This window comes from Pipistrellus kuhlii, unplaced genomic scaffold (genome assembly GCF_014108245.1).
Source record: "Pipistrellus kuhlii isolate mPipKuh1 unplaced genomic scaffold, mPipKuh1.p scaffold_m20_p_7, whole genome shotgun sequence".
Taxonomy (NCBI): domain Eukaryota; kingdom Metazoa; phylum Chordata; class Mammalia; order Chiroptera; family Vespertilionidae; genus Pipistrellus; species Pipistrellus kuhlii.
The window spans coordinates 69840312-69859153 of NW_023425573.1; the positions used below are offsets into that span (position 1 = coordinate 69840312).

Consider the following 18842-nt stretch of genomic DNA (forward strand, 5'->3'; position numbering starts at 1 on the left):
ACCATAATAAAAAATAAAAAATAAAAAAAAAGCCTGGATGAATTCCAAGACATACTTCATTCCCAATGTCAACAGTGATGAGAATCCAGAAACAGTTGGACAATATGGATATATAAGACCTAAGTATAGGAGTCAAAATTAGAAGTTATTTTATATTTAATTTAAACTTGGTAGATTCGATTTAAATGTAATTTAAGTAGAATTTCTTCTTGCTTTCCTTCTTTGGTATTTAATCCATTAAAAATTATTTTTAAAAATACCTAGAATTATAGAAAGAAGCAGCACCCAGTTCCATAGTAATGTGGCACATTTTTATGTGAAAAAAAATCAGAAACCAACTGATAGATCTATAATACACACATATATATAAACATTTTATTTTAATAATACTCTTTTATCACTTCAATTTAAATCATTCCATTATGAAAATGTCTTAATTGAAGAGAGAATATTTCTTCAAAACTCTAAATTAAGCAGAGCTTTATCGATTAAATTTACAGCAATACAGGTTTTAGAAATATTATACATGATTCTTCATTTTACAATATATCCCCTTTAAAAATTTGTCATGGTTTGTCACAGATTTAAAATACAAGGCACCTAATGCTATGAAAGTATAACACAGTATATGTAGTGTAAGTGAACCAAATCTTTTCTCAAATATTTTTTCTGAAGTCTAACCAAATTTGTGTAAATATACTTGTCATATAAATTAAACATTTTTGTGTTAATTTGCAATATTCTACAAAACTCAGAAATATAATCTATACCTATTATAGGTAGCTTAATTTAGCATTTTACCTGTACAAACACTGATCTATATACTAAACAATTTCTTGAAAACATTTTCATAACACAGTCCAGCATTTAACAAATAATAGGTGAAGATAAAGTTTCCAGACATTAGGATTTTATTCCTTGATTAGTTCAGATTATTTCATCAACTGAATTCCTTGAGATGTGTAAGGCAGGTGGTCCTTTAGACAGATTGCAGGCTGAAACTTCCTATAACTGTAGGGATGTACTCAGCGACATAGCAAGTACTTCATTATGAAAATGAAGAACAACAATATGAGGAAAATATATTTTAGAGTTCCAAAGAACTGAAAATGTTATTTTTCAGACTAGGCACTGAAACATTTTTCTCCAAAATCTTGCCAGAGATTGTCTCTTCGCTATATGATGTTCCATTGTCAAGCTGAAAATAAAAGCAAACACAAAATCATTTAGATAACAGCCTATCATAGCTTTAATTTTCTATAGCTTATATTTTAAAATGCAAATTGTCTTAACATTGAAATATACATCAAACACAATCTATCGATATGTAGTGTATATAATTGGGTATATGTACTTGAGGTGAGTCCTGGGGACACATGAACACTATAGCAGTGTCAAAGGCTGACACCCAACACTACTTAAAGATCATGTAGTATGTTTAATCATGGTGTATTCCACCATTAACTGCATTGAGACAGACTCCTGCACAAACTGTCCTATTTTATTGCTTTATTGTAGCTCATTTTCTTTTGTCTTCACCATCTCCCCTTTATCCAGCTCTCACTTCCAAAATTATTGAAACTTAGGTCGGGGGGGGGGGGGGTGGTGGACATGAGTGTGAGTATGGAAAAATGCACAGCATCTTAGGGAGGGGAAATGCATGTCATAGCAATAAAAAGATTTGAAGAATAACTTTTTAAATTTAAAGATGGCAAATAAACACATATTAATTTCACTGTCCTTAAAAATCTCAGTAAAAAGACAATAAAGGGACTTTTTAAAAGGAATAAACCATGTGGATAAAGAGAAGAGCAGAGACAAGAAAATAAAGGCTAACTCTTGGCTAGCAATGGAGAAATCTACAAGCTCTCTCTCTAAAATGAAGACACGACTGAAAACAAGCAGATTGGTGCAAATTTTATAGAAAAGCAGTTAGAAACCCAGATGTCCTCCTCTTACTTTTCACAGTGGGTGCCTCTGCTGTATCCCAGAAGAGGCTTATTCCTAAAAAAAAAAAAAAAAGCACTAACAGAGGGTCTCTGGATCGGGGAGATGCCAAGCACCATCCTATGTGGCTCAGACAGAAGCAGCATTTGTAGAGCCATAACAATGTGAAAGTTGACTATAGATCTACCCAAAAGTATGCAATAATGATACTGGGCTGATAAGAAGGAAGGAGTGACATAGGGTTGGCAAACAGGCAAGTGGGGTGAGAATAGGAAGGAGGCACTTGAAAGTAACCTATCCTCATTTACCATAGTGGGAAAATCAACTGAATATGCCCACAACCGAGAAAGCAAGAAACAGAAGTATAGGCATGGTAATTAAGAGTGCCAGGAAGGCTGAAACCAGTTTTGCTCAGTGGATAGAGCATCGGCCTGTGGACTGAAAGGTCCCAGGTTCGATTCCGGTCAAGGGCATGTACATTGGTTGCGGGCACATCCCTGGTAGGGGGTGTGTAGGAGGCAGCTGGTCGATGTTTCTCTCTCTTCGATATTTCTAGCTCTCTATCCCTCTCCCTTCCTCTCTGTAAAAAAATTAATAAATTTAAAAAAAAAAAAAAAAAAAAAGAGCGCCAGGGAGGAAAATACCAAAGACTCCACTTAAGAGTTTAATGTGATTCCTGAGAATGGGAAAAGAGTGAACACAGGAAAGATGGTGCAGAGCAGGGAGAGCTGCTTTGTGTAAGATGTCATGTAGAACTCTAACTCTTGAACTAATATGGGCATGTATAACCATCATAACAAAAGGAAAATGACCAATCACAGAAAAACACAAAACCAAGGCTTTAGTTTGTGTATGAATTTACCATGAGGAATTTACTTAAGTTTCAAGGTCTATGTGATCACAGGGGTTGACAGGAGTTGCTCAATGTTCTATGTGAGGAGGGAAACCCAGTTGCAATTAGGACACATTTCAATCTAAGTTGCCTAAATTTATCTCAGAAAAAAAGAGCCTGCACGCCCAGAATTTTAGTAACTTATATGATCCTTCATTCTAAATAAATTATCACTTTTGTACCTGACAAAGATATATGTAAGATATATTGTAAACATTCATTCAGCAAAATATAAAATGTAATGTACTTTTTCATTCATATAAGAAATATAAAAGATAATATTTCTTAAAGTTTTTAAAAACTGGAGAAATGTTCTTCAAAATTGTTATATACTGGGCCGGTTATAGTAACACATAAATAACGAAAAGACTAAATATATACCCAAGTATTGCTTTTTTTCTGAATGTTATACTTAGAGAAAAAAACATGTTTCTAAAGTATATCATAAATAAAATAATGATGGTGGACACGAATAAAAGTAATAGTTAAAGCTTGAAATCACTTAGTTTTAGTCAGGCACTAATACTGTATGTACTTCAAACTTATGAAGTGTTTAAAACTCCCTTAATAATGAGGGAGTTTCAATTATAACCCCTTTTCCACAACTGAGACACAGAGAGGTTATGAATATTGTTTAAGGTCACAAAGCTAGTACATGTAAAAATTGGAAAACAGTTTTTGGAAATGAATGAAACCCAGGCAGTTTGACTCCATTAGCCTCTTGGATGTATTGCCTCTCAAACAACTAATTATGGAAATTAAATTTTGAATATAAGCAATACAAGAATTAGAACTAGTCAATGCTAAAGCCAGCTAACATACAAACCTGACGACTGACAACAGCTAGCTAGCTCCATCCTCCTGAGCAACACTGTGCATAGGAATAAGACTCTCACACTGTTCATTGTCTTCTGGAACCCTTTAAAAAAAGGCAATAGTTAAAGAAAGCTTTAGAACTAAAAGGAACCCTTAAAAATGATCCATACAGATAGCTGAAGCTGTGTGGTCAGAACTAAGACTAGGGCAAAATTTCTCAACAACTTGTCTCAAGTTTTTTCTATAATAGAATATGAAAGCTTTCTCTGTTTAAAAAAATTGAAAAAAATTTTGAGGCAATGTTATCATATTTTATTATGGATTTTATTCAAACCAATAAGAGTTCTCTACATTTAAATGTGTTATAACAAAATAGTAAGAACTTTTACTATTTTAAAATTTTACCTGTGAATCAAAACATTTTTTAAAAGTAGTTGTGAAGAAACTATCATAACCTACGGATTTGAACAAATTACTTTAATTTTACCTGGCATAGTACATATCCTAAATAATAAAAGGCTAATATGCAAATCCACTGAATGGCCAGTTGCTATGACGCACACTGACCACCAGAGGGCAGATGCTCAATGCAGGAGCTGCCCTGGTGGTCAGTGTGCTCTCACAGGGGGAACATGGTTCAGCCAGAAGCTGAGCTCACAGCTGTGGTGGCTGGAGCCTCTCCCACCTCCAGGGCAGCGCTAAGGATTAAGGATGCCTGATTGCTGGCTTCAGACATCTGCTTCAGACATTCCCTGAAAGCTCCCAGGCTGCAAGAGGGTGCAGGCTGGGTTGAGGGATCCTCTTCCTCCCCCCCCACCGAGTGCATAAATTTCGTGCACTGGGCCTCTAGTACAATTATAATCTTTCAATAATTCTTCACAAAATCTCTAAAATCTAGGCCAGCATGATATAATTACCAGTTTTTTTTTTAGCAAACAATTTGTTTAAAAATTATATTGTAGCTAAATCTACCTCTGAATTCGATGTTTTCTGCATATAAAGGCAAAAATTCTTCTGATTCCCACCATCACAGGATCCCAATTATTATAATGGCATAGGAGAGTTACAATAAAAAATGAAAAAAATACAGGGATAGCGCCTGCAAAAAATAACCAAGAAAACTGCACCTAAAAATAAAAGGTAGAAAAAACACACTGTAATTATTAGGAAGACAATTTTCCCCTTAATGTAAGTTTTCCATTTATGAAAAGTTATGGGAATAAGTTAACAGACTAAAAAATACTAGTAATACTAAGTACTGATAACACATTAGTAAGTTTATTATTATTAAAAAGGATTCAGAACTTCAACATCCTAACCACTTGCTTAAATTACCAACAAAAATATTTCTCACTTGGGAAACAGCCTAAAGGAAAGCCAGGAAGGCATGCTTTTTATTTATTAGACACAGCTTGGCTGAGAACAAAATTATGAAACTTTAAGTTGCCCATTTCCCCTTCACTAATTACTACTTATCTCAAGTTGATCCTGTCCTTCAGTTTCTGAAGTCATCTTAAAATCTCAAATTTTAAAAAAGTATGTTATGTTCTAGTTGTGATATGCTGTGTTGTTACAGTTAAGATAGTATTAAAAACAGATTAAACTCTTAACTTCAACTTCTATAAACCTTTTACTAACAACTAGAGGCCCGGTGCACAAAATTTGTGCACGGGGGAAGGGAGTCCCCTCTGTCCAGCCTGGATCCTCTCCAATCCGGGACCCCTTGGGGGATGTCCGACTGCCAGTTATAGAATGATTTCATGAATATTCAACTAAAAACCCTATAAATGAATTAATGCAAACTTTATAAATGTAGGTTAAACCCTAGATGATGTTTAAAGGAAAGTTCACTTTTAACAATGCAGTTGCATGTTGCCACATACTATAAAACTATTTGATTTCCAAGAAGCTAGAAATATAATTTTTAAAAATGAAGACATCTATTAACAAAGAAAACGTCTATATAAAAAATATATAATCCCTAAATATATATGATAATAAATCTAAATATACTAGGTGTACTAGTTAATAATGCAAATTTTTTTAATAGATGGAGTTACACTATGTTGTTATATATTCGATTTGATATGTATGTTATTTTGTTGTATTGACAGCAAGCTTCAAAACTTCGTATGTCAAATTTGCTAAGGTGTTAACATCATAGATGTTTTTATGTTTAAAAATGTCGAGCCCTGGTTGGTTTGGTTCAGTGGATAAAGCGTTGGCCTGCAGACTAAAGGGTCCCAGGTTCGATTCGGGTCAAAGGCATGTACATTGGTTGCAGGCACATCACCAGTAATGGGTGTGCAGGAGGCAGCTAATTGATGTTTCTGACTCTCTAAATCTCTCCCTTCTTTTCTGTAAAAAATTAATAAATATATATATTTTTTAAAATGTCAAATTTTGTGCCAAAGAAAGAGCATTTGTGGGAAGTTTTAATTCATTTCTTTATTATGAAGGAAAGTGCTGCTGAAAGTTATCGTATACATCGAGAAGCTTATGGTGTACATGCTCCATCTCAAGATATACTTGTGAACACTGCTTTTAAAACGCTTTAAAAGTGATTTTTATGTGAAAGACAAAGAAAGTCCAGGTCAACCAAAAAAGTTTGAAGATCAACAACTACAAACATTATTGGATTAAGATGCGTGTCAAACTCAAAAACAACTTGCAGAAATCTTAAACGTTGCTCAGCAAACAATTTCTGATCATTTACAAGCAATGGAAAAGATTTTAAAGGAAGGAAAATGGGAGTCACATCATCTGAACGAAAGACAAATGGAAAACCAAAAAGTCATCAGTAAAATGTTGCTTCAATGGCATGAAAGAAAGTCCTTTTTGCACTGAATTGTGACTGGTGATGAAAAGTGGATTTATTTTGAGAATCCCAAATGCACAAAATTATGGGTTAATACAGGTCAACCACAACATAGACTGCAAGGCCAAATCGCTTCAGAAAGAAGACAATGCTCTGTGTTTGGTGGGATCAGGAAGGTGTAGTGTATTATAAGCTTCTAAAACAAATGAAAGTATTAATACTGATCGCTACTTACAACAAATAACCAATATGAACCATGCTTTGATCGTGAAATGACCAGATTGTGCCAGAAGACACAGCAAAGTAATTTTGCTTCATGATAACGCACCATCACACACTTCAAAACCAACTAAAGACACGTTAAAAGATCCTGCCTAGGAAGTATTAACCCACTCGCTGTATTCACCAAATCTTGCTCCTTCAGATTACCACTTGTTCCCATCCATGGCATATGCACTTTCTGAGCAGCACTTCAAAACATACGAAGAAGTAGAAAATTGGGTCTCTGAATGGTTTGCCTCAAAACAAGAGAAGTTCTATTGAAAGATAAGGGAAATGGGTAGCTAGCGATGGACATTACTTTGAATAAAACACCTACACCGTGCAGGAAGTCCATGCACCAGGCCTCTAGTCATTTAATAAATGAGATCCCCTGTGACATTTCTTTTTTTTTAATTCCCTAAAATTAACCTTCAATTTCATTTTTCATATGTACAAAAGCTGATGTTTTCAAAATATCATAACATTAAAGTTCAATTGAACAGTGGTCTACCAAAATCCTTACTTCCCCAGTTTCACTATAACAATTTTGGTTCATATTCAAGATTATTACCCTGAGATGTAAAGGACCTGGATATTATTTAAATGTATAAAAAGAATCTAATAAGCATAACTTTAGTATTATATATATTTTACAATTTTGACATTCTTTGAAAATGCATGCTATGTAAGATAATTCATTCTCAATTAAGGAGATTTCCATTTTTAACTATGACAAATAAGAATTTACTAAACCACAAAACAATGTTAAATACCAGTATAGATTTTTTAAAAATAAAAAAGATAGATATCATTAAGAGTATTTTGTCTTTATCCTAAAAAGTGCACAATCTAAAGAAAATTAGCTTTCAAAATCTGATTATAAGTTCTACACAGTATAAGCCTTTGGGCTTTCAAGTATTTCCTCTTCCAATTATATTAAACCAACACTCCACCCTCTCCCTCTCCTCCCCCCACACATAGCATGCACACAGGCATACCATTTTGTTACTTAAAACAGTGTTTTTCAACCTTTTTTGGGCAAAGGCACACTTGTTTCATGAAAAAAATCACGAGGCACACCACCATTAGAAAATGTTAAAAAAATTTAACTCTGTGCCTATATTGACTATATATAAAGTAATTCTCTTGAATAGGAATCAAATAAACACAAAGAAAGTATTTTATAATTACTTTATTATGAAATATTAAGTAAACAAAATAGTGAAAAATTATAAAATTCTTGTCTTGTCTGCACCTACGGCACACCAGGCAACATCTCGCGGCACAACAGCGGTTGAAAAACGCTGACTTAAAAGCTTACAAATACTGAACTGAGTGGTCCATGCTACATTACATCTTTTAGCATTAGCCAATGGCACATCTCTTTTCTCCTTGTTAACCCTTAGGAGTACTAAAGAAACTTCCCCCTTCAGGCTGTTGGGAGAGACACAGATTCTCTTTTCTGCAATATTGCCAGTACTTATCACAAGATTCCCATATTCAGACCAGGACTTCATAGAAGAGGCAGAAGGCCCCTGCCCTGCTAGTTCAGAAAGAAATGAGCATTTGCTGAGAAATAACACTGCTCTTATACCTCTCAGATTTATAGTAGTACTAGAGGCCTGATGCATGAAATTTGTGCACAAGAGGAGGGGTATGTGTGTCCCTGAGCCCAGCCTGCACTCTCTCCAATCTGGGACATCCCTCTCACAATCCAGGACTGCTGGCTCCCAACCACTCACTTGTTTGCCTGCCTGATTGCCCCTAACAGCTTCTGCCTGCAAGCCTGATTGATGCCTAACTGTTCCTCTGCCAGCCCGATTGCTCCTAACTGCCCTCCCCTACAGGCCTGGTCCCCCACAATTTCTCTCCTCTGCTACCCCAGTCACACCTAACTCTCCTCCCCTGCAGGCCTAATCACTCCAACTTCCCTCTCCTGCTTGCCTGATTGCAGACAACTGCCCTCCCCTGCCGGCCATCTTGTGACAACCATCTTATGTCCATATGGCGGCAACCATCTTATGTGTTGGAATGATGGTCAATTTGCATATTAACTTTTTATTATACTGTATAGGATTACCACAGTGCTAAGGATTTTATCTTAGAAATTAAAACACTACTACTTAAATGATAAAATATATCCCTACTCCATACCACTGACTTAACAAAGAGCATATGGAACATATCTACTACTAGATGAAAAGCTACATATAAAGATACTACTCTTAAGATAAAAAATTGAAAAACTAAAAAATCAAGAGATTATCCATTTCTTTCAGTCAGCACTTTTCTTTAATCCTCACCAGAGGATATTTTTACATTGATTTTTTATTTTATTTTTTACGTTTTAGAGAGCATGAAAAAGAGGAAAAGACACTTAGAAACATCGATGTTAGAGAAAAACATTGATTGGATGCCTCCTGCAGGAGCCCTGATCCGGGCCCCGGCAGTGGAGGAGCCTACAACTGAAGTATGTGCCCTTGACTGGAATCAAACCCAGGAGGTCAACGCTCTATCCACTGAGCTAAACCAGCTTGGGCACTTTCAGTACTTTTTACATCTCTATGTAGTAAAGCACCTTGGGAGAGAAGGCATCAAGTATTACTCATGGTTATATCCTTATAATTTAGTCACATCCCTAAACCTTCATTAGCTCTGTTTTTAATAATATACATAAAATATCTAATAAATAGCTTTTATCTAATAAATAGCTTGTCTTACCTTTTGCATACACATGTCAGCTATTATGGACAGAGGTATCGTAAGGCTTAGTGCAAGTGTGCCTATCAATGATGAGGTAAGAAAGCAGCCCCTAAAAAGGAAAAACAAAACATACATTTCCATATTAAAAAAGTAAAAAGAACCAAAGAAAAACAATGATCAATGTCTACCTACCCTAAAATATAGATGTGAGAAATCAAAAGCAAAAATGAAAGCTCAGGATGGACTGAGACATAATAAATAACAGAATTACTAAGATAATTCCAAAAGTTTATCTTCAAATATTAAAAATCCAAATATATAAGTATAGGTATTTTGAGGCATTTTATGCTATTTTCAAGATCTGCTTACAGACATTGTTCAACTTTAAATGCATAACTTACATTTCCTTAACAAAACTGTCAAAAGAGTTGTGATAGAGCATCGACCTATGAACTAGGATGTCATAGTTCAATTCCCGGTCAGGGTACATGCCTGGGTTGTGGGCTCAATCTCCAGTGGGGGAATGTGTAGGAGGCAGCCAAAATGCTTCTCTTTCATCATTAATATTTCTATCCCTCTCTCCCTCTCCCTTACTCTCTGAAATCAGTAAAAATATATATATTTTTAAAAGAGTTGTGATAATGATACTTAGCTAACAAAGCAGGTAGCTTTATTAAAATTGTAAGGCAATACCTTACAACATAGACTTTAAGAAAGTGATAAGCCAATATGTGCATCTGTCATCAAACAAAAAATATCTCACCCTCATGAGAACTAAGTCTTTAGATGTATACTGCTCTTCTAGTGTGGTTCAGCATTGAAAAGAAAACAAATCTGGATATTTTAAAAGGGTATGTCCTTGTTTTCCACTTGTCTAGCAATTGTCCTAACCAAAGCCTGTATTATTTTCACCTTGAACTATCATTTGTTTTATGTTTATCTTAAACTATAAATATTGGTATCAAATTTTAAAATATCAATTTGCATATAATTTTGTTTAGTTGAAGAAAAAAAGAAACCATTATACCAAACAAGTGAGCCATTTATAAAGACTAATAATTTGGTATATCTAAAAAGATAATAAATAATAGGCCAAGATAAAACCGTAATGTATATCATTAGGAATATAGACCCATGGAAATTATAGGCAAGCAAGTTCTAAGTATAAGTTAGAATTTGTAATGCTGTCTTGTTATAAAAGAGGCTATGTCTTGAAAGTGTCATCTGAAATATTCAACAGAGGCTGGTCAATCCGTTCTTATTGCTGCAATAAAGAGAACTCAAGTACTAGTGTTTCCACTATTCATAAGCTGCTCTATGAAATATGTTCTTAGATATTTATAATGCTAAGTACAATCATAAAAATTCTGATATGCTTGTTATGGTTATTTTGAGTTACCAACACTAGAATTTAGGGATATGTTTGTTTCATTACTTATTCACTTTATTGTTACTGAGTTTTTATTGTAAGTACTCATAAACACTTGAATATAGAGGTGCATCTGAAAAATAAACCTTGAGATCCTGAAAAATCCATCCTAGGTAAGGATAAATATAGCTTTCATCATAATATATAAATTTCAGTGTCCAGTTTAACTATTCAATAATAAACACTCACAAATACACAATAAGGAATAGAAATTGTGTTCCCCCTATGAAGAATGATTTTGCAATTCTGTATCAAAATTTAAAGTCTATATGTCTGACTCAGTCTTTTCCACTTAAGAGGCATTTATCCAATAGAATGCTAACATATATATGCAAAGATACATATAAGAATACTCAATGCTATATTATTTACAAAGCAAAAGACTGCAAACTTAAAATGTCTCTCCATGAGAAAATGGTAAGACATGTTCTACCCATTACATAATAAAATTGATTAGAATATAGCATTTTAAAATACAGCCTTTAAAAAAATGAACCTAAGTGCTGTTATGTGAAGATTGAAAGACAATTTGTGAAAAAAAGTATAGAACAATATCCATAGTATGCTCCCATTTGTATGTTGAGAATAAAACAAATTGAAAGGAAAATTAAGAGGATGAAACATAATTTTATATGTATAAAAAATATTATAGAAGGTTTAGATGTTAAATAGTGGTTGCCTTTGAGAAAAAGGAATAGGTATTTGGGGTAGAAGGGAGATTTCAATTTTCATTGTGAACCCTTTTGTACATTCTTTTACTTTTTAAAAGTTAAATAAAAAAGAATATTGTAAAACATGCTATTTATTTCTTTAAATGTAAAATTTTCCAAGGAAACAAACTACAAAACCTCACATAATGGAAAGATTATACATCACAACTCATATTTTATTGTCCCCAAAGCCTACATTAAATTCTGCTGAATATAATGAAAATCTTTTGCATATGTTTATTATTAAAAAATAAAGCGTTGCCAAAACTGGTTTGGCACAGTGGATAGAGCGTCGGCCTGCGGACTTGAAAGGTCCCCGATTTGATTCCGGTCAAGGGCATGTACATTGGTTGTGGGCACATCCCCGGTAGGGGGTGTGCATAAGGCAGCTGATCGATGTTTCGAACTCTCTATTCCTCTCCCTTCTTCTCTGTATAAAAATCAATAAAAATATATTTAAAAAATAAAAATAAAGCGTTCAATAACGAATGAGCAGTTTAATATCTATAGGTGGCACAGTCCATGTTTACTATGAGTCTCAATGTAATGATCAAGTAATAAGGACCAAACTATACCTTTCTTTAGTCTAATATCTAAAGAAAAACTTTATTATTTCTTTCAGATATGTAAAAATAAGTGCTCTGCTTTGAAATTTCCCAATTTAAACTTAACTTAGGAAACCAGAAAATATGAGCTTGTATTAAAATACAATGAATACATAATTATTTAAAGCATATGGTTCATTGGGTTGAACTATATAAAACTGTAGTCAAAAAGGGCTGAAGATCAACAATTCTTTATGATCCTACTATGTTAAATCAAAACACAACCAGCAAATAGTTTTATCTGCTCAGAACCCAGAGTGAAGAGAGACAAGAGAAATGATAGAACAAAAGAAGTGATAAGATAACAAGAGATATATGATTATATATTAATGTATAAAATAAAGTACGTAGCTCTTTTAGGTTAAAAAAGTGAGCATCTAAAATGCATGTAAAGAAAGATGGAAAAATAAATGAGTAAATGAATTCTGAGATAAGAGTTTTAGATTAGCAAAGGAATTTAAGATGGGAACATAAATCACTACAATACAAAGCAAACCTTTAAGTACTACATGAAAGAGAGTGAGTGTTGAGGATATCAAGAAAGTAAGAGCTATTCTCTTAACTAGGGAAGAGGAAGAAGTATAGGCAGAGCATAAAGAAAGACTTCTTGCTAAAGGCTATTTTTGTCACAGCCTTTTGCAAGGGAAACTAGGCAGCAATCTTAAATGCCATATAATAAAAATTCATTTAACAGTTTAAGTACAATTTGTGTTTCTTTTTCAGTTCTTATTAGGTGGAAGCAGGATTAAATATCAAGCTCTATATTTGAAAGGTTTCTTAAATTCCATACATGATATTGTCTTCCAACTATAATATTTTAGGAATATCATTAAATATCAACATATTTTATATTATAACATTTCAAAGTATGTTAACATGTATAATCAGAGTTTAGGGCTTACATATGTAACTCATCCACGTGAAAATTCCTGAGAATAAACAAAAGAGACAAAGTCTCTAAAATAAGCAAAGGCTCTTAGACAAGCAGAGTCCTCAGAGTCTAAGAACTTGTGTCATTGATATGTAGGAAACACATCTTGTAACGTAGGATATCCATTAGATACCACGTTTCATTTGTATCACACTACTGCCAAAAACACTACAAATTTAGGTCATTCATATTCATTCATTCAATATTTACTGAGGTCCTTTTATGTTCAAAACATTACTCTATTTGATGGATAATTAGAAATTAAATAAATAACAGAACACAAAGTTCCGGCTGTAATGGAGTTACTTTATTGAATTGTTAAATGTGAGATGAGAAGGTGCACAGAAAGGGCCATCAGAAGACCAAAAAAACATAAATGCTAAACTACCCAAAAGTCCATAAACTGATAACTAATAAATCAGAGGTAATAAACAGTACATACCACAACCACAGGAACTCTGAGAGAACTGTTCCAATAAGGCCATTAATGATAATGCACATTAATACTACTTTATTGGGAAATTCAAAGTCCTCAAATCCAGTATAATGAAGTAAAAAGAAACCTGGCCATAAGAGCAGCAGATTAAACAGGCCTACAAAACCTAAACATGTATAAAGAGACAAATGTTAGTTTCTCAGATTTATTTAAATTTTCCAAACTTATAACTCTATACTTATAAAACCGATCTTATACAAAGGGCTCCAAAAGATTTCCTTAACTGGAACTTGTTTCTTTGGTTAAAGCCAGTCCTACGGATAACTCAACACCAGGAAAAACTGTATCAAGCAACTGTATCAAGCCCACAGTGCATGGACCAGCTACTACAGAATAAATCACTAAAAACAATTAAAAAAGAAGGGTTAACTTTAGCTACTAATAATTACAAGGTGAGGCAAAAGTAGGTTTACAGTAATGAGTACAGTATGCAAAATGTAAGCCTACCTTTGCCCTACACTGTATTATCTTGAAAGTTAAATGAATAACTCGTGTGTGTTTGTATATTTTCCCTTAAGTATAAGGAAATGGATGGTTTGTTCTCTGATTCAACTCATAGTTATGTTTAAAGCTCCAATGCTATATTAGGAATAATGGAGGAAGGATCCAAAAAAAGATAAAATTCTTGGTTCCTGCCTTCCCAAAGCTCATTAGCTAATTGGTGTGATAACACATATATGCAAATACCTATTCAAGGTATGAGCACAGATTACTTATAAGGAAGGCTGCAATGATCAGTGGTTAGAGTTTGAGCAGTCAGATTGCCCTGGGTTTTGATTCTAACTCTATTATTTACTAGTAATGTAAACCTGAGGCAAGAGCAGAACCTCTTTTAAGCCTGTTTTCTAGTCTAAGTATAAAACAATATTTACTTAGGTTATTGGAAAGATTAGATAAAACATAAAATATAGCACAGTACCTAGCAAAGAGTAAACAGTTAATAAAGACTACTGTTATTATAAAAGTTAAAGTTTGCATATGACTATATACATGCAAATAGTATGTAGTAAAGACTACAGAGAGAAATTATTATAATTTTATTGCACTTTCTATATAGTTTAGCATCAAGGATTCATAATAAAATCCATAAGGTAAAAATAAGAACTTTCATCTAAAAAGTTAAATTACAGTAGATATGTATTTTATATTGGCTACTAAACAATAAACTAGAACTTAGGCTGGCCAGTTAAATAGAAACAAGACAGGAGCACCCACTCTCTATCCGAAGCTTATCTACAGAACTGTCTTGGACATCAAACAGCATGCTCTGCCCAGGGAGTTCCCATCCCTGCCTACTCTATAGCCTTTGCAGCCAATGACTGCACTCACTCACAAGGCCGACCCCTGTGGCGGGAATCCTAATGGCTCAAGGCCTGACATCTCCAAGAAGTGCCTAGACATTACCTGCTGCCTCCCACACCTGCTTCTCCATTCTGCTTCTCACTCCCTTGCCAGTTCTTCCTCCAGAGGACCTCAATAAATAACCCACACTAAAGCCCTGTCTCCTATTTTGCATCTAAGGAACCCAATTTAAGACATTTAGTAATAAAAAAAATAAAAAAATAAAAAACAACGATACATGTACAGAAAGGACTAATGATCTTGCATAACATTAAAAAGTTGTCATTAAAATGCCAAGAACCAAATTTATTTTCTGGTCCCTGAACTATCAAGTCTATGAAATCCCATATTAATTAACAATGTCTGGACCTACAAATAATTTCCTCTATTCTCCAGACCCTCAAGAATTTGGCCCACATGCCTTACTGTTCTACCTAAAGTGAAGGCTTCAGCACAATCACACAGATCTACTCACTGTTCCCTACCATGCTCACTTCCTTATGCCTAACGCACCCTCCACATTCAGCCATAACTTCTCTTATAATCCCATCTATTCTAAAACTCAGGTCAAATCAATATTTTCCTTATCACATCACATATGAAGAAGACCAATCAAGTTATATGTCTGTATATTCTATTAAATTAAGCAATGTTTCTTGAAGGCTGCCAATCTTAAAAAAATAAATAAAAAATAGCATTTTTCTCCATTACAGATAGAATTTTCTATGGCTCTAAAATAAGATGACTAAAATGATCTTCATATTTAAGGTATATTTATTGGATTCTATACTTAAAAGGAACTTGATTGATCACTCAGTTTGGTGGCTTTTCAAACCTTTTAGTCAATTAAGTAAAGATATTCAAACTGCTTTTAGTATCAACATCTGTTCTACAATTTAAATAATAATGCAAAAGACCTAACAAAACAGTGTTGTTCCAGCTGAAACAGACCCCACATACAACTCTACGTCCTACCAACCTTCCCAGGATCCTTTGTAAATCAGCTTGGAAACTACCCATCAGTCCAATTTCCTCATTTTTCAGATGAGCATGAGATAAATGAAGTTATAATAACTATATATTCCAGGTCTCCTGGTTCCCTGTAAACTGCACTTTGAACCGTCATCACCAGACTTCTTTATCTATTGGATTTACGATATCTTTTGAAAGATATACACAGATAACACTCGTTTTTTTACTGAGCTGATTTTTGGCAAAAGAGAATTTATAAATCATATCAGGTATTTTATTTACAAAAATTAAAAACAGATGCCAGGAACTATAATTGGGTAATTTGAAAAATACATGTCATAAAAGAGTCTGACTCTAAAAGATAAAATGCAAATGGAAAAACCTTAAATGACCCACAATTTTTAATGAAAATAAGTATCTAGACCAGAACGGTATTATATATATCTTTTGGGGACAGTTTCCCCAATCCTATGCTTTCAACAACTCAAAAATGGCAAAATGTATAATACAAGTATACTCTCACTTGCTTATAATAGTGCACGAATTCGTGCACGGGTAGGGCCCCTCCTCCTGGCCAGTGATCAGGGCCAATCCCTGAGGGAGGTTGCCAGATAGGGAGGGACTGAGGGAGGGTCCAGGGCGGGTCCAGCCTCATCTTGCCCAGTCCCAATTGGCCAGACCTCAGCATCAAGTTAACCTACCAGTCAGAGCATTTGTTCCTGATGGTCAGTGCTCATCATAGCAACCAGTCGAACGGTCAACACTTAGCATATTAGGCTTTTACATATAGATGATTTTGTCATATCAATGAGAAAACTATCTGGTTCATAGGCTGAAGACATTAATACAAAACCTGTCAGTGGGGGGTAATACTCTCATAGGGTTGTTCAGACAATTAAAGAGCTAATATGCATAGGGGCTTAGAATAAAGCTTGTTACTTGGTACACACTCAATGAATGTTTGCTATGACTATTTTTTTAAAAGGCGTTAAAGGAGCTATCCTTCATAGGTACACAACTATGCAGAATAAGAGAAAAACATTGAGATTGGACTTCATAATCTTTAAAATCTGATGGACCTCCAGACCCCCCAGAATTTGGCCTACATACCTTCCTGTTCCTCCCTAAAGTGGTAATTCAGAGTAAATTGCCTCACAAATTAAACATATTCTTACCAAAGAACATCGGAATATCCAACTTATCTTCTCTGTCTACTTTTCTCTTAATCATAACAATATAGACAGCATAGAGCATGGCTCCAGCAAGAGACCAAATGGAACCTGTAAAGATCCACATAATGATTTAAAGCATTTGTTCATTAACTCATTCAACACACACTTATTTAAAATCTAACAATGGGTTGGATCCTATTTCAAGAAATGAGTGTACGAATGTGAAAAGATAAAGTACAGCCCACCCTATCTTTATCTCCAGGGGTATGGAAAGAGTTTAAAGTGTAAACAAATAAACGCAAAACATTCACCTCAATGATCTAACCCCCTGGTCAGCAAATTGTAGCTTGCGAGCCACATGTGGCTTTTTGCCCCCTTGAGTGCGGCTCTTCCACAAAATACCATGGCCTGGGCAAGTCTATTTTGAAGAAGTGGCGTTAGAAGAAGTTTAAGTTTAAAAAATTTGACTCTCAAAAGAAATTTCAATTGTTATACTGTTGATATTTGGCTCTGTTGATTAATGAGTTTGCCGACCACTGATCAAACCAAACACACATATTATAATACTAAAATTCATATAAGTAACACTTCGTTTTTTAAATTTTGAAATGCACACTTTCTATTTCCCTTCCATAAACAATTTGCCACCTGACACGGTCCAACTTTAACAATGCTTCTTTCCCTATCACTTGTCACTTTTATTTTTTCTGTTAATCCTCACCAGAGGATATTTTTCCATTGGTTTTTAGAGAGAGTGGAAGGGGGGAGTGACATAGAGAAATATTGATGTGAGAGAGAGACATTGATTGGTTGCCTCCCGCATGCACCCCAACTGGAACTGGGATTCGAGCCTGCAACCAAGATATGTGCTTTTGACCAGAATCAAATCCAGAACCCTTCTGTCCACAGGCCAACACTCTATCCACTGAGCCAAACAGGTAGGGCACATGTGTCATTTTTAATATATATTCCACTACCAATTTTAAGGGCCTGTTAAAGTCCCACGTCTGCCACAAAGCATCCTCTCTCCTCTGCTGTATTTCCGTCCTACCTGTCTTCTATTTAGGGCAATTTAATATTCACTGTAGTTAAATGTCATCTAATTTTATTCTCTAGGGGCTTCACTTTGTAAATCTTAGCTACTGATTATAATCAAGAATTCCTTGAAAACTGCAAATACTTAATGTATACTTTTTACTGTCCCAAAATATCTAACATAATGCAGGGCTCACTGTATATAATAAATATTGATTCTCTTTAATGTAATAACTCATTCTCACAGAACATAATACCGCTTTCATGTATTTTTTCCAAAAAGGTACAACATAAATTTAACCATAAAGAAATATCAGACAAACCCAAAGTGAGGAACATTCTACAAAACAAAAGGACAGAAAACTTCAAAAGTGTTAAGGTTATAAAAGACAAAAAGAAGACTGAGGGGTAGTTCCAGATTGAAGGAAACAGAGGAGACATGACAAGTTAATGCAACAAGTGATCCTGGATTAGAAAAAGAATATTAGTGAAAAAAATGGTGAAGCTGGAAAGGGACTATAGCGATTAGGTAATAAATTCTAATCAATGTTTACTCCTGATTTTTATAACTATATTTTGTAGCTATGTACATAGTTAACAAAGAATCTGGATGAAGGCTACATGAGAATTCTATGAAATATTTTTGAATGTTTTTAACATTACCTTTAAGAAAGTTTTTTAAAAAGAGCTCCAGTTAGTGCCCATCCTCTGTGT

General features: G+C 34.3%; 1 protein-coding gene across 27 annotated transcripts in view; it reads right to left on the bottom strand.

Moving 5' to 3' along the window:
- Positions 1 to 297: 297 nt before the first annotated feature.
- The window catches only part of SLC35F5 (solute carrier family 35 member F5), a 40082-nt gene continuing 21537 nt past the window's right edge, over positions 298 to 18842 (bottom strand). For 4 of the 27 annotated variants that reach the window (XR_006740440.1, XM_045575211.1, XM_045575214.1 and 1 more), the window contains one exon: positions 9462 to 9546. Coding sequence is in view for 15 of the 27 variants with exons in the window: in XM_045575211.1 (XP_045431167.1) it covers positions 9521 to 9546 (26 nt within the window). In the remaining 12 variants the exon portion in view is untranslated. Of the gene's footprint in view, positions 1202 to 3665; positions 3759 to 4627; positions 4783 to 9455; positions 9547 to 13554; positions 13715 to 17096; positions 17202 to 18842 lie in introns of those variants that run through there. The other 23 variants (XM_045575208.1, XM_045575203.1, XM_045575207.1 and 20 more) reach the window with 15 other exon arrangements.